General features: G+C 49.8%; 1 protein-coding gene across 1 annotated transcript; it reads left to right on the top strand.

Annotated features, from left to right (window-relative positions):
• Positions 1-7,267: 7,267 nt before the first annotated feature.
• LOC146194344 (uncharacterized) lies at positions 7,268-11,533 on the top strand. The gene has a single exon (XM_084596531.1). It carries the CDS (start codon positions 7,268-7,270, stop codon positions 11,531-11,533), a length of 4,266 nt encoding a protein of 1,421 aa, XP_084452657.1.
• The last annotated feature ends 1,469 nt before the right edge of the window (positions 11,534-13,002 follow it).

The raw sequence follows: 13,002 nt of genomic DNA, 5'->3' as shown, positions 1-13,002 counted from the left end.
CCTTTAAAAAGCTAAAAACACATGATAGATCGACAAGTCCGCTTTCACCTAAAATCAAAACTGGATGGAAAGGAATGTGTTCATCATAAAATCGAGTAAAATACTTTTTCCTTAGCATTTCAAATCTTGTGCATGAAAGTAAAACGTGGTTTATGGTGAGTTGCTGTCCGCATTCTTCACACAAAGGTTTGTTTTCTTTTCTCAACAAAAAATTGTGCGTCATATGCGTGTGGCCAATGCGGAGACGGCATAAAATCACTTCTATAAAACGTTCTTGATTGCGACATGATTTCCATTCCCCTAAAGTGGGCTTCACCAACTGCAGTTTATTATTTACCTCCTTACTCCATGATGACTGCCATTCGTCCTTTAGCTTGTTGTGCACCAGCATCATACAGTCTCTGTATGGCATGTCTATGTTCTTTATTCGTTTTCCATGGGCCTGGGCAGCGCAAAAGTCTGCTCTCTCATTGCCTCCAATGCCGACATGACTCGGGACCCAACAAAACGTTATGTCCTCGAGCAGAGGCTGTTGATATGTTGTGTATAATTTCTCCGAGTAGTGGTACAACTGCATTTTTGTGGTGAAGGGCTGTGAGAACACTTAAGGAGTCTGTGTATATAATACTGTTTGTAATGTTCTCGTTTACTATTTTGCTTACAGCCACTGCCAGAGCATAACATTCAGCTGTAAAAATACTTGCACACTGAGGTAATCTCAGTTTTTTCCCATTTTCCATGCACTATTGCACTTCCTACGTGTTTTGTTGTCTTGGATCCATCCGTGTAAAATTGTGTGCAATTGTCATACTTTCCTTTAAGAGCTAGAAATTCTTGCAGGATGTGTTCAGGTGGTGTTTTATGTTTAGAAAACTGAGTTAGTGTGAAATCGCACACAACAGGAAGGCTGTACCATGGTGGCAGTGAATTTTGCCTTGATGCAATATTGGGGAGGGCGTTTAGTATTCCTAATTCTTTGCATTTATCCTCAAATCGAAGTAACAAGGGTTTGATTGACTGAGGCCTATTTTTGGACAATATTCTGGAGGCACATTTAGTGACAATGGGGTAGCATATATGTTTTGGTAGGGAGCGTATTTTCAGGATATATGAAAATGTGAGCATGGTCCTTCTAAGTTCTAGGGATGGTTCGTTGGTGTCTACATAAAGGCTTGCGATAGGTGATGTCCTATAAGCACCAGTAGAAAGACGCAAGCCTGAATTATGTACAGGGTCCAAGCGCTTCAAATATGAAGGTCTTGCTGATCCGTATACAATGCAGCCATAGTCTAGGCAAGAGCGAATGACTGTGCGGTAGATGTGTAAAAGGCACGTCCGGTCAGACCCCCAGTGTTTGCGTGAGAGGACTTTGAGTATATTCAGAGATTTGGAAGCTTTCTTTTTCAGGACGTTTATGTGAGGAAGAAAAGAGAGCTTCCTATCAAATGTTAAACCTAGAAATTTGTGTTCGTGTTTTACTGGTAGTGTGATTTCATTTAGGTAGATGGTGGGGTCAGTGTGCAGTCCTCGTCTAAGAGAAAAGAGAACAGCCACAGACTTTTGCGTGGAAAACTTGAAACCATTTTTATCTGCCCATGATGCCAGCTTATTTACAGTTAGCTGAATCTGCCTCTCACATGTAGTTACGTTTGATGATGTGCACGCAATTTGCAAATCGTCTACGTAAACTGAATACATAATGGATTTCGGTATTACTTTAGCTATAGAGTTCATTTTTACTATGAAAAGCGTGGTACTTAAAATGCACCCTTGGGGCACTCCAGTTTCTTGTGTGAAGTTTTTAGAAAGTACGGAACCAAGACGTACTTGGAAGGATCGATTATGTAGAAAGTCAGCGAGACATTTTAGCATCCTGCCGCGAATTCCAAGCTCTCCCAAATCTCGCAGGATCCCAAACCTCCATGTGGTGTCGTAGGCTTTTTCAAGGTCAAAAAAGACGGCAAGGCAGTGTTGCTTATGTAGAAACGCTTCTCGAACTGTATTTTCGAGGCGGACAAGGTGGTCAGTAGTGGAACATGTTTTCCTGAAGCCACACTGGTGAGTGTCAAGCAGTTTTTGGGATTCGAGGACAAACATCAACCTTATATTTAGAATACTTTCAAAGCACTTTGCAAGACAGCTCGTCAGGGCTATTGGCCTGTAACTACCTGGAGAATTTGGAGACTTTCCAGGCTTCAAAAGTGGCACTACAATGGCCTTCTTCCAGGACTCAGGAATTTTTCCGGATATCCAGATTTTGTTAAACAGTTTTAATAATGCTTCTACAGAGGTTTCTGATAAATGGGCTAACATTTCGTAGTGCACATCATCAGGTCCTGGTGCAGTGTGTTTGCCAGCTGACAGTACTCTATGTATTTCTTCTAGTGTAATTAAAGCATTAAAAGGTTCATTCATGCTACCAGTCATTGGGAGTTTTTGTTTTTCAACTGTTGATTTATACTTTAAAAAAGATTGTGTATAGTGCGTAGAGCTTGAAACTGCAGCAAAATATTCTCCCAATATGTCTGCTTGTTCTTCTATACTGGTTTGTGCACCAGAGGTTGTGAAAAATGGAACTGTGAAGGGGGAGTACTTTCCATCTAGTTTATGTACTTTTTCCCACATGTCCTTGGATGTAACTGAGCTGTTGATAGAAGATACATACCTCTGCCATGATTGCTTTTCAGCTGTGCGGCGGATATACCGAGCTTTAGATTTTGCCTTCTTGAAATTTATCAGGTTTTCATGTGTTGGGTAGCGGCGTAAAATTCCCCATGCTTTATTTTGTTCCTATTTTGCTTTTCTACATTCTTGCGTATACCATGCTTTACGATTTTGTCGCACCACACCGGAAGTCCGTGGAATGGCTAGGTAAGCGGCGGCAATAATACGTGCTGTGAAAGTTTCATTTAATTTATCCACATCAGAACTGTCCGAAAAGATTTCTTCTAGGGCAGCTTCCTCGCGGAAGAGCGCCCAGTCGGCCAAATTTAGCTTCCAGCGCCGTGGTTTTGTTAGGGTGATTGATGGTGATGATGCTAGGCTGATAATGACTGGAAAATGATCGCTTCCATAGGGGTTGTCAAGGACGTCCCATTTAAAATCGGTAAAAACACTTGGTGAACAAAAAGACAAATCTAGGCAGCTGAATTTGCCAGTGCTTGGAGAGCAGTATGTGTGTTTCCCCGTATTTAACAAACAGACATTGTTGCACAGAATAAAACTTTCTAAAACCTGACCTCTGACGTCGGTTTGTCTGCTTCCCCAAAAATAGGAGTGAGCATTAAAATCCCCAACTAAAAGATATGGCTCTGGTAGTTGTATTAAAAGAGTTTCTAAGTCATGAAGTGTAACGGTTAGATGAGGGTCAATGTAAATGGAGCATATTGTTATGGCTTTAAAATGGAGCACTGTGACTGCAACTGCTTCGTATGTGGTTTTAAGGTCGATTTTTCGGGTTGGAAAACCACCTTGGACCACAATAGCAGTGCCGCCTGAGAGTCTGCTTGGGTTCTGTCGATCGCAACGAAAGACTTGATGCTTTTTAAGGATGTTTTTATTCTGTGGTCCAAGGTTTGTCTCCTGGAGACACAATGCGACTGGGGAAAAAGAACCTAATATATCTGTTATGTCAGTGTAATTGTTTAAAAGTCCACGACAGTTCCAGTGAACTAAAAATGCCATAGTAAAATATTAGTTGAGGATGGTTTAAAAACCTAGGCAGTTGGGTCCTTTGGACCTGTTATTGGGACTTTGTCCCTTCGTTTTCGCTCGAGAGAGCTTTGCCGCCGCTGACGCGGCGGCGAGGAGGGAGATGTGTCCATCACATCCTCAGATGTGTTGGACGTTCGTGCAGAAGGCACGGGTGCACTTGTTTTAGGCCTTGCCCCTTGGGACCAGGCCTTCGGGCCCGCTGACCTGGGGGTCAGCGCAGCCTGTTTTGGGGGTAGTGGAGCAGCATCAGCTACTTCCACCAGGGGCGCGGATGGCACCACCCCAGACTCATTTTTCGTTGCCTGGGTAGGTGCTGAAGACTCCTGTGGTGCCGCGCCCTGCTGCGCCACAGAGGAATAGGAAGGGTGTTGGATTGAATATCGTTTGCGTGCTTCGGTGAACGTGATGTTTTCTGTTACCTTTAGAGTGATTATGTCCTTTTCAGTCTTCCACACCGGACAGCTACGCGAATAAGCAGGATGGTTGCCCTGACAGTTTGCACAGAGATGGGGTTGAGCTTGACAGTCATCGGTTTGGTGCTCATGTACAGCACACTTTGCACAAGTGAGTCGGCCTCGGCAGCTCTGAGCACCGTGACCGTACTTCTGACAGTTAAAGCAACGTCGTGGGTTCGGAATGTATGGTCTCAGGTTGAGTTTTGTGTACCCCACCTCCACAGACTCGGGGAGTACGCTCAGTGCAAAGGTAAGGACAAAGTGTTTAGTCTCGATTTCTTTGTTGTCACGTCTTATTTTTATTCGGTATACATTTGTCACGTGTTGCTCTTTCAGCCCTTCCAGCAACTCCTCCTCTGTCATGTACTTTAAATCTTGGTCAGAAAGAACACCGCGAACAGTATTCAAAGAACGATGTGGGCTAATCACAACAGGAATGTCACCAAAAGCGCTGACTCCTGAGAGTTTCTCATACTGATGATGATATAAAAGTTCCAACAGCAGGTCTCCATTTGCAAGCTTCTTGATTTTGTAACCCTTGCCTATAGCTTCAGTCAGTGTCTTTGCAACAATGAACGGTGAGGCTTGTCTTGCTGTCTTTTCTGAGTGCTCACTATGAACTACATGAAAGTGTGGGAAGGTGCTCTTCGTTTTCAAAAAGAACTGGGCAGTTTGGTCGGTGCGCCCTCGTTTCGAAGGAGGGCGATCAGTTGAAGAAGAAGAGGAAGCCATAAAAAAAGTATATTGTTCGGCTGCGGTGCCAGCCACCCACCATGGAGCCCAACGAGGGGACGGGACAGGAGTTGGCAATCAAGTCCTGCCCACGCCAGCTGTACACCGTAACTATAACCCAATATGGCGTAACTCAGGGTGGTTAGCCACACAAGGTTAACCCTCGCCGCCTGGAAGTAGGAAGAAACGAAGAAAGGTAAGAGAAGACAGGAAAGTTGTAAGAGAGGGGATAGGAAAGTGAAAGATGGAGGGGAGGACAGGAAAAGGCGACTGCCGATTTCCCCCGGGTGGGTCAGCCCGGAGGTGCCGTCTGTGGGAAGCGTGGGCCAAAGTGGTGTGTTGCCTCCGCCGAGGGGCCTTAAAGGTCCAAAACACTCGGCATCGGCTCAACCACCAGGATCCCCTTTTCCCCAGACACGGCGATGCCACGCACGGCTAAGCGTGGGTGCTCGGGGTCCGTGGTGTTGCACAGCACACGCAAACATCTGCTTTAACAGATGCCCCCTGCGGGGATTCGTGCAACGAGTTTTACTGTGAAGTGGTCAAATGATTTATTGTGTCCGCAAAGAAATTAGCGACAATTGGATCTTGTACCATGACAACGCGTCGAGCCACACCGCACTCACTGTCTCCAAAATGCTGGCCAAAATGGACGTGACAACACTGCCCCAGCCGCCGTACAGCCCCGATCTGGCACCAGCGGACTTCTGTTCCCAATAATCAAAGGAACCTACCCTGAAATGCAACAGGATAGTTAAGCAGGCGAGTAGGTGATACATCATCCAAAAAAAAAAAAGCGCGAACAAACGGGGACGACAGGAAAAAACCACAGGAACAAGAGCTGACTCTCAATTAAAGTTTAATCGCAGGAAAAACATTTATATAAGGTACAGAAACAACAAAACCAGAACGCACGTTACTATGTGATGTCCAGATTACTACGAGATGTACAGACATTTTGTACAAACACCCCGAGTTGACAAATCATCGAGGCGTATAATATGGCTAAGAAAGAAAGATTGTGTGTCAGCAAACCTTCCCTCCTCCTGCGTGACTGCGAGGTTGCATATCTGGACACCACATAGTAACACGTGCGTTCTGGTTTTGGCGTTTTATTGTTTCTGTACCTTATATAAATGTGTTTCCTGCGATTAAACTTTAGTTGAGAGTCAGTGCTTGTTCCTGTGGTTTCTTCCTGTCGTCCCCGTTTGTTCGCGCTGTTTTTTTGGATGATCTACCCTGAAAGACACTGCATAGGGCACTGGAAGTAGTAAAAGCTGCTGCGACGACCTCACTGAAGGAGGTTCCTGTTGTGCTCATCAACGCGACATACTACACCGTCGGCTTCTGGACTGGCGCCTGCTCGTCGCGAGCGCAGCTGCGGGGCGTGCACTTGAGGGCCGGAGCGCGGTGCGTGACTTTTCGTTCATTTCCCGTGACCCTGGATCGCGGATCGCCTGGCTGGCGCGGATTTCAAGTCGCCGACGCAACCCCGCCCGCAAGACGACTCCGGATGTCCCGCGTCGGCAAGGCCAGCAGCACTATTCGAACCGCAGATCATCCACGGTGTGTGGAGGTGTGTGTTTGTGTGTGTGCGCGCGCTGGGCTCTTGTGTAAAGGAGCCGCGGAGGCCAGGAAGCTGATTCCCACGGGACTCGGGCTGTCCGGCAAGGACGTACGTGACCACGGCAGCGGATTTGAACTCTGGAATGTGCACGCGTGATGTTGTGCGTACAGGATGACGGGAGAAAGGAGGAACTGTGCTGGAGCCTATTGGCCCCGCCCAGAGAGTTTACTGCGTCCCTATTGGCGCAATGATAGGGGCTGTGTTTAGGGAGTCTATTTAACGAGCTGTCAAAGGCAATTTCAAGAGAGAGGAGAGACCAGTTACAATAAAGATGTTGTAAACCTGGTTCGTCTACGGGTAGTACTCCAAGGTGCCCAGCAGGTGCAACTCAACAGACCGCCGGTCAGCGCAACCGAGCACGGCGGGTGAGAGGAGAACCGTTTCGAACGCCAGCAGCTGAAGAGACCGTCGCCCTCTGGACGAGCACGGCGGGTGACAGCGTGGAGAGCGGCTTCGAAACATAACTGGCGCAGTCGACAGGATCTGCTGTGGCTGAACTGGAGTCTACGGGAACGACGACGGCGACACTACGAGCCTCGTCAACGACGACGCCCGACCGTGACAACCGCTTGGAAAGCCAATTCGTGAAGACGCTCCCAGCTTCTTGAATCCGGCGCAAGGGGACCCACCCCAAGGGACACCAGCGGCAGTCAGGCGAGTACCCCTTTGACATCTGCGGGCGCATGCTATATCAGGGCCCTGGGTTTTGAGGAGCGATTGCGCTAAGGAAGGAGGAAAGATGGCAGAGGGGGATCAGAGTGAAGAGTTGGCAGCCGCCGGCAAGGCAGGCGAAGATGAGGTAGACTCCACACTGGAGGCTACGTCAGAGCAGTTGGCACTACTGCAATTGCAACTAAAAATTGTAGAGGCCCAGAAAGAGAATCAAAAATTGATTCTAGAAACAGAGCGATTGCGCTATGGACAGAGCGTGGAGCTTAGCGATAGCGGCAGCACCGTCGCGGCGAATGCTGGAACAGATGAAGATAGAAGGCTAAAATACGCGAGCCTATTGAAAGGCGTCCTGGCACCAATGCCGAATCAAGAGCAATTAGTGCCTGGATGGTTTGAGGAGGTGGAGGCGACCTTATGCTCGTACGACGTCCCGACCGAGTGGTGGGCCGGACTGGTTTTACCGAGGCTGAGCGAAAGGGCGCGAGGGCTCCTCGTACGGTTATCAGCAGACGAGAGGAAAAACTTCGCTTCTTTGAAAGACAAAATTCTTCGCGGACTGCGACTGTCAGCCGCAGAATACAAGAGACTATTCTCGTCAAGCAGCAAAGAGGCAGGAGAAACCTGGGAACAGTTCTCCGTACGACTAGAGAATTATCTCGACTACTACCTAGACAGCTGTAAAGTGCGCACCATTGAGGAGTTCAAACAGCTGGCGGTGACAGACCGAATGAAGGAATGCTTAAGCGCCGATGCAAGAGCACACGTTGCCTTGAGTGAGAAAGAAGGTTTTCTCAAACCTAGTGACCTCGTAGAGCTCGCAGAGAACTTCGAAGAGAGTCGGAGGTGTAGGTCAGCAGTAGGACTAGCTGCGTCCGCAACGGCAAACCACCATGCCGAGAAGCGAACCGCTACGTCATCTCAATTGGGAGGCAGTACGGCTGAGAGGCGTCCCGGGCGACAGTGCTATAAATGTCACGAGAGAGGCCACTTTGCAAGAGAATGCCCGAGAAAAGAAACTGTCTCAACAAAAAATGGAAGTAGCAGTCGCAGAGGCGAAAGACAGGTTGTTGCTCGAGTGGAAATTCCAGTTAGCGAGGAGATGGCGACAGGGAGTGACAGGCGACAGAACGAGGCAGGCGACAAACGTATTGTCACAATAGAGAGCACGGGTCAGCAGCTCAGAGCTTTGGTTGATTCGGGTGCCGATGTAACTGTCCTTCGTAAGTCACTTTGCCGCGAGTATGAAGGCGCGGGGTCAACACTGAAGCTGAGAGGAGCGTTTGGGAGTGAGGTTGTCGCCGAGCTGGCTTACGTGCCATTAAAGGCAACGGAGGGTGCTCCCCTAGTGTCGTTCAACCCGTCCGAACGAGGAGTGCTGTGTGCGCTTACCGATGAGCTAGTCGCAGGCCTAGATGCACTGATTACGCCAGATGACTACAATGAGCTTCTCGGGGAGAGAGCAATAACACAAGCAGATGAGTTAGTAGCTCTGGAATCAGATACAGATGAACCAGACGGGCCAGATACGGGACACGCTGATGCTGTGGCGTGCGTCGTCGAGGCGGAGCCTGCTGCCAGCCAAACCGAAACGAACCAGACAGCAAGGCAGCTGTTCCGGAACGCTCAGCTTGCCGATGAATCGCTAAAAGAAGCATGGGCTCAGGCTAAAGAAGGCTCGCATGGCATGCTTATACGGGACGAGCTGCTGTTCCATCGAGAGCCAGTTGCTGGACACGAGTGTTGTCAATTGGTACTACCTTCGGAACGGCGCGCGGAGGTTTTAAGGTTGGCGCATGATTCAGCGTGGGCAGGGCACCTGGGCGAACGTAAAACGCTTCAGAGAATAAAGGGGTCGTTTTACTGGCCAGGCTTGGCCAGAGATGTCAAGCAACACTGTCGTACGTGCCATTCATGCCAGGTAAAGGCCCCTGCGCGCACTCTCGATCGTGTGCCGATCACACCCCTCTCTAGACCAGACAGCCCGTTTCAAGTCATCAACGTTGATTGCATAGGGCCAATTGAACCACCGTCTGCGCGAGGGCACCGTTACGCGTTGTGCGTTTTTGATGTTAACACTCGGTGGCCAGAGGTCGTATGCTTGCGCGCGCTGACAGCAAAGGCTACGTGCGAGGCGTTGCTACAGATCTTTGCACGCATGGGTATACCGGAAACGGTGTGCTGTGATCAAGGCACAAATTTCACGGCTCAGTTAACTAGAGAGATGCTGTCCAGGCTTGGAACATGCCCAAGGTTCTCCACGCCGGACCACCCGCAGAGCAATGGACTGGTTGAGCGCTGGAACGGTACCTTCAAATCCATGTTATTCCGTATTGTGGAGGAGCACGGCAGGGACTGGGACAAATTTGTTCCATTTCTGCTGTGGGCATACAGAGAGGTACCTAACGAAACGACGGGCCGCTCTCCGTTTGAGCTGATGTACGGGAGGGTGCCAGTGGGGCCTCTTTCCATCTTGCAGAAGTCGTGGAGTGGGGACTGGTCCGTCCCGGACTCTCTAACAATCCCAGCTGAGGAATATCTTTCGGAGCTGCGCAAACGGTTAGCTGAGGCACATGCGACAGCTGAAGGTAATTGCACCGATGCTCAGAGAAAGTATGCGAATCGCTACAATCTCCGCGCGACGGATAAACAGTTCGCGGAAGGGGACGAAGTGTTGTGGCTGGAGAAGGAAGGCCAAGGCAAATTGATGGGAAGGTGGATAGGACCGGTCAAAGTTGTACAAAGGTTGCGGCCCTACAGTTACCTAATCGAGTTGGAAGGCGGCACACGTCGGGCTGTGCACGCCAACAAACTCCGAGCTTACCACGCACGCGTTAATGTTGTAGGCACAGTTTTCGAAGGGGACAGTGACTTCGGCGACGTGCCCACATTCCCAACACCGTCTGACGAAGGAAGTAGCGTGTCGGGCGAAGCTTTGAGCCACCTTACCCAATCGCAACGGGAGGAGCTGACCACGGTGCTCGCTAAGCACGGACAAGTGTTTGGTAGTAAACCGGGCAAGTGCACCGCTGGCATGCACAGAATAAGGCTGAAGGCAGGATCTGAAGTGGTAGCCGGACATGCGTACAAGGTACCAATGGTGTTTCGGAAGGAAGTGGAAAGGCAGATTAACGAACTGTGTGAGTGGGGTCTGATTTTTCCGGTAGAGAGCGCCCATGCCCATCCCATAGTTTGTGTATCTAAGAAGGACGGCGGCATAAGGCTCTGCTGCGACTATCGCAGGCTCAACAGCGTTACGGAACCGGACGCATTCCCCATGAGTATACCTTCGGAGCTTTTGTTTCTGGTGGCAAAGGCGCGTTACATCACCCTCATTGACATGCTGAGGGGATATTGGCAAATACCTTTAGATGAGCAGTCTCAAGCATTGACGGCGTTCGTAACGCCGGTCGGGCAATACGCTTGGAAAGTGATGCCTTTCAGGCTTCGGAACGCTAGCTCCACGTTCCAGCGAATCATTAACGAGGTATTAGCACCACACAGAGAGTATTCCTGCGCTTACATTGATGATCTCGCCATATTTTCCGAGACGTGGGAGGATCATCTGAGGCACATCGACAATGTTCTAAGTTCCGTAGCAGCTGCGGGATTCACTGTGAATGCAGCTAAATGCCGATTCGCAAGAGGGGAGGTAGAGTTTCTTGGTCACATAGTAGGATCGGGTAAGCAAAGCGTGAATCCTGCAAAGGTCAGCGCTATCCAGGAGATTCCCCCGCCACAGACGAAGCGGCAGCTGAGGAGTTTTCTCGGGTTGGCAAACTACTATAGACAGTATGTCCCTGACTACTCGCGTATTGTTCTCCCGTTGACTAACCTGACGAAGAGGAGGACCCCTCATCGGCTACCTTGGGACAGCGAGGCACAGAATGCGTTCGAGAGCATTAAAGAGTGTTTAGGGCGCGCGACATCGCTGTATGCACCAGATCCTAGTAAGGAGTTTATACTATCCACCGATGCCTCCGACTACGCCGTAGGAGCATGTCTCGCACAGTGCGACGAGGAGGGGAACGAACGCCCGATCGCATTTCTAAGCAAGAAGCTCAGTCCGACCCAGACTCGGTGGGCCACAATCGAGAAGGAAGCCTACGCGATCATATGGGCACTGAGTAAGCTCGAGGCTTGGCTATTTGGTGCACAGGTGCGTGTGGTAACGGACCACAACCCCCTTAAGTACCTTACGCTTACCAGCCCGCATACTGCCAAGTTAACTCGCTGGGCTCTCGCTCTCCAAAGGTTCAATCTTACGATCGAACATAAAAGGGGCACGCAAAATGCCAACGCCGATGCTATGTCAAGGCTGGTGGCGGCCAACTAAATGGAGCTAAGCGCATCGAGGGAAAGGTAAATGGCCTAAGAATGGTTTGGGCTTTGTCATTGCGTGTGGGCGCGGATGGCGGGGGGTATTGAACCTGACGCCAGCCGCGTCGCGTTGTTCGCTTGTGTGTTGTGTGTGGCTGCATTATAAAGACTTATGCAGCACACTTGGTGGGGAGGTGTTGTGCTCATCAACGCGACATACTACACCGTCGGCTTCTGGACTGGCGCCTGCTCGTCGCGAGCGCAGCTGCGGGGCGTGCACTTGAGGGCCGGAGCGCGGTGCGTGACTTTTCGTTCATTTCCCGTGACCCTGGATCGCGGATCGCCTGGCTGGCGCGGATTTCAAGTCGCCGACGCAACCCCGCCCGCAAGACGACTCCGGATGTCCCGCGTCGGCAAGGCCAGCAGCACTATTCGAACCGCAGATCATCCACGGTGTGTGGAGGTGTGTGTTTGTGTGTGTGCGCGCGCTGGGCTCTTGTGTAAAGGAGCCGCGGAGGCCAGGAAGCTGATTCCCACGGGACTCGGGCTGTCCGGCAAGGACGTACGTGACCACGGCAGCGGATTTGAACTCTGGAATGTGCACGCGTGATGTTGTGCGTACAGGATGACGGGAGAAAGGAGGAACTGTGCTGGAGCCTATTGGCCCCGCCCAGAGAGTTTACTGCGTCCCTATTGGCGCAATGATAGGGGCTGTGTTTAGGGAGTCTATTTAACGAGCTGTCAAAGGCAATTTCAAGAGAGAGGAGAGACCAGTTACAATAAAGATGTTGTAAACCTGGTTCGTCTACGGGTAGTACTCCAAGGTGCCCAGCAGGTGCAACTCAACAGACCGCCGGTCAGCGCAACCGAGCACGGCGGGTGAGAGGAGAACCGTTTCGAACGCCAGCAGCTGAAGAGACCGTCGCCCTCTGGACGAGCACGGCGGGTGACAGCGTGGAGAGCGGCTTCGAAACATAACTGTTCCTGTGATGGCTTCCAGGGCGCCTTCAATGATTGGGCGAAGCGTTGGCAACGGTGCACCGAAGCAGGGGAAGAATACATTGAGAAGTTCTGAAGATTGTAAACTAATATTGAAAAAATGATTCAGTAAAAAAAAAAAAAGTTCCGGGAACTTTTGGGACAGACCCTGTAGATGGTGTGCCATAAGTGAACTCTCCATACACATGCGTGAGAACCATACTATGAAATGACACTGTCTTCAAAATTAAATGCAACCTTTGATAGTTGCATTGATTCATAAGTCCACGTTCAGGCTTAGCATCCTAAATGTTCAGGCATCAGCTGGCCACTCAGAATCATGTTGACAGAAGGTAAACTAAGCCACACAAGCCTGAGAACATGAATTAGCCTTCATTTACGTGTCTGCTGTTGAATTTTCAATAGTGAACGTAGGCGGTGGCTCAAAAAAAATTTGGCATAAGTTGACGGACTAAAGGTGTGCATATTATATAAAAACTACTATAG

The sequence above is a fragment of the Amblyomma maculatum genome, chromosome 3 (genome assembly GCF_055883805.1).
Source record: "Amblyomma maculatum isolate TAMU_Amacu chromosome 3, ASM5588380v1, whole genome shotgun sequence".
Taxonomy (NCBI): Eukaryota; Metazoa; Arthropoda; class Arachnida; order Ixodida; family Ixodidae; genus Amblyomma; species Amblyomma maculatum.
This window is presented reverse-complemented; position numbering and strand designations above follow the sequence as displayed.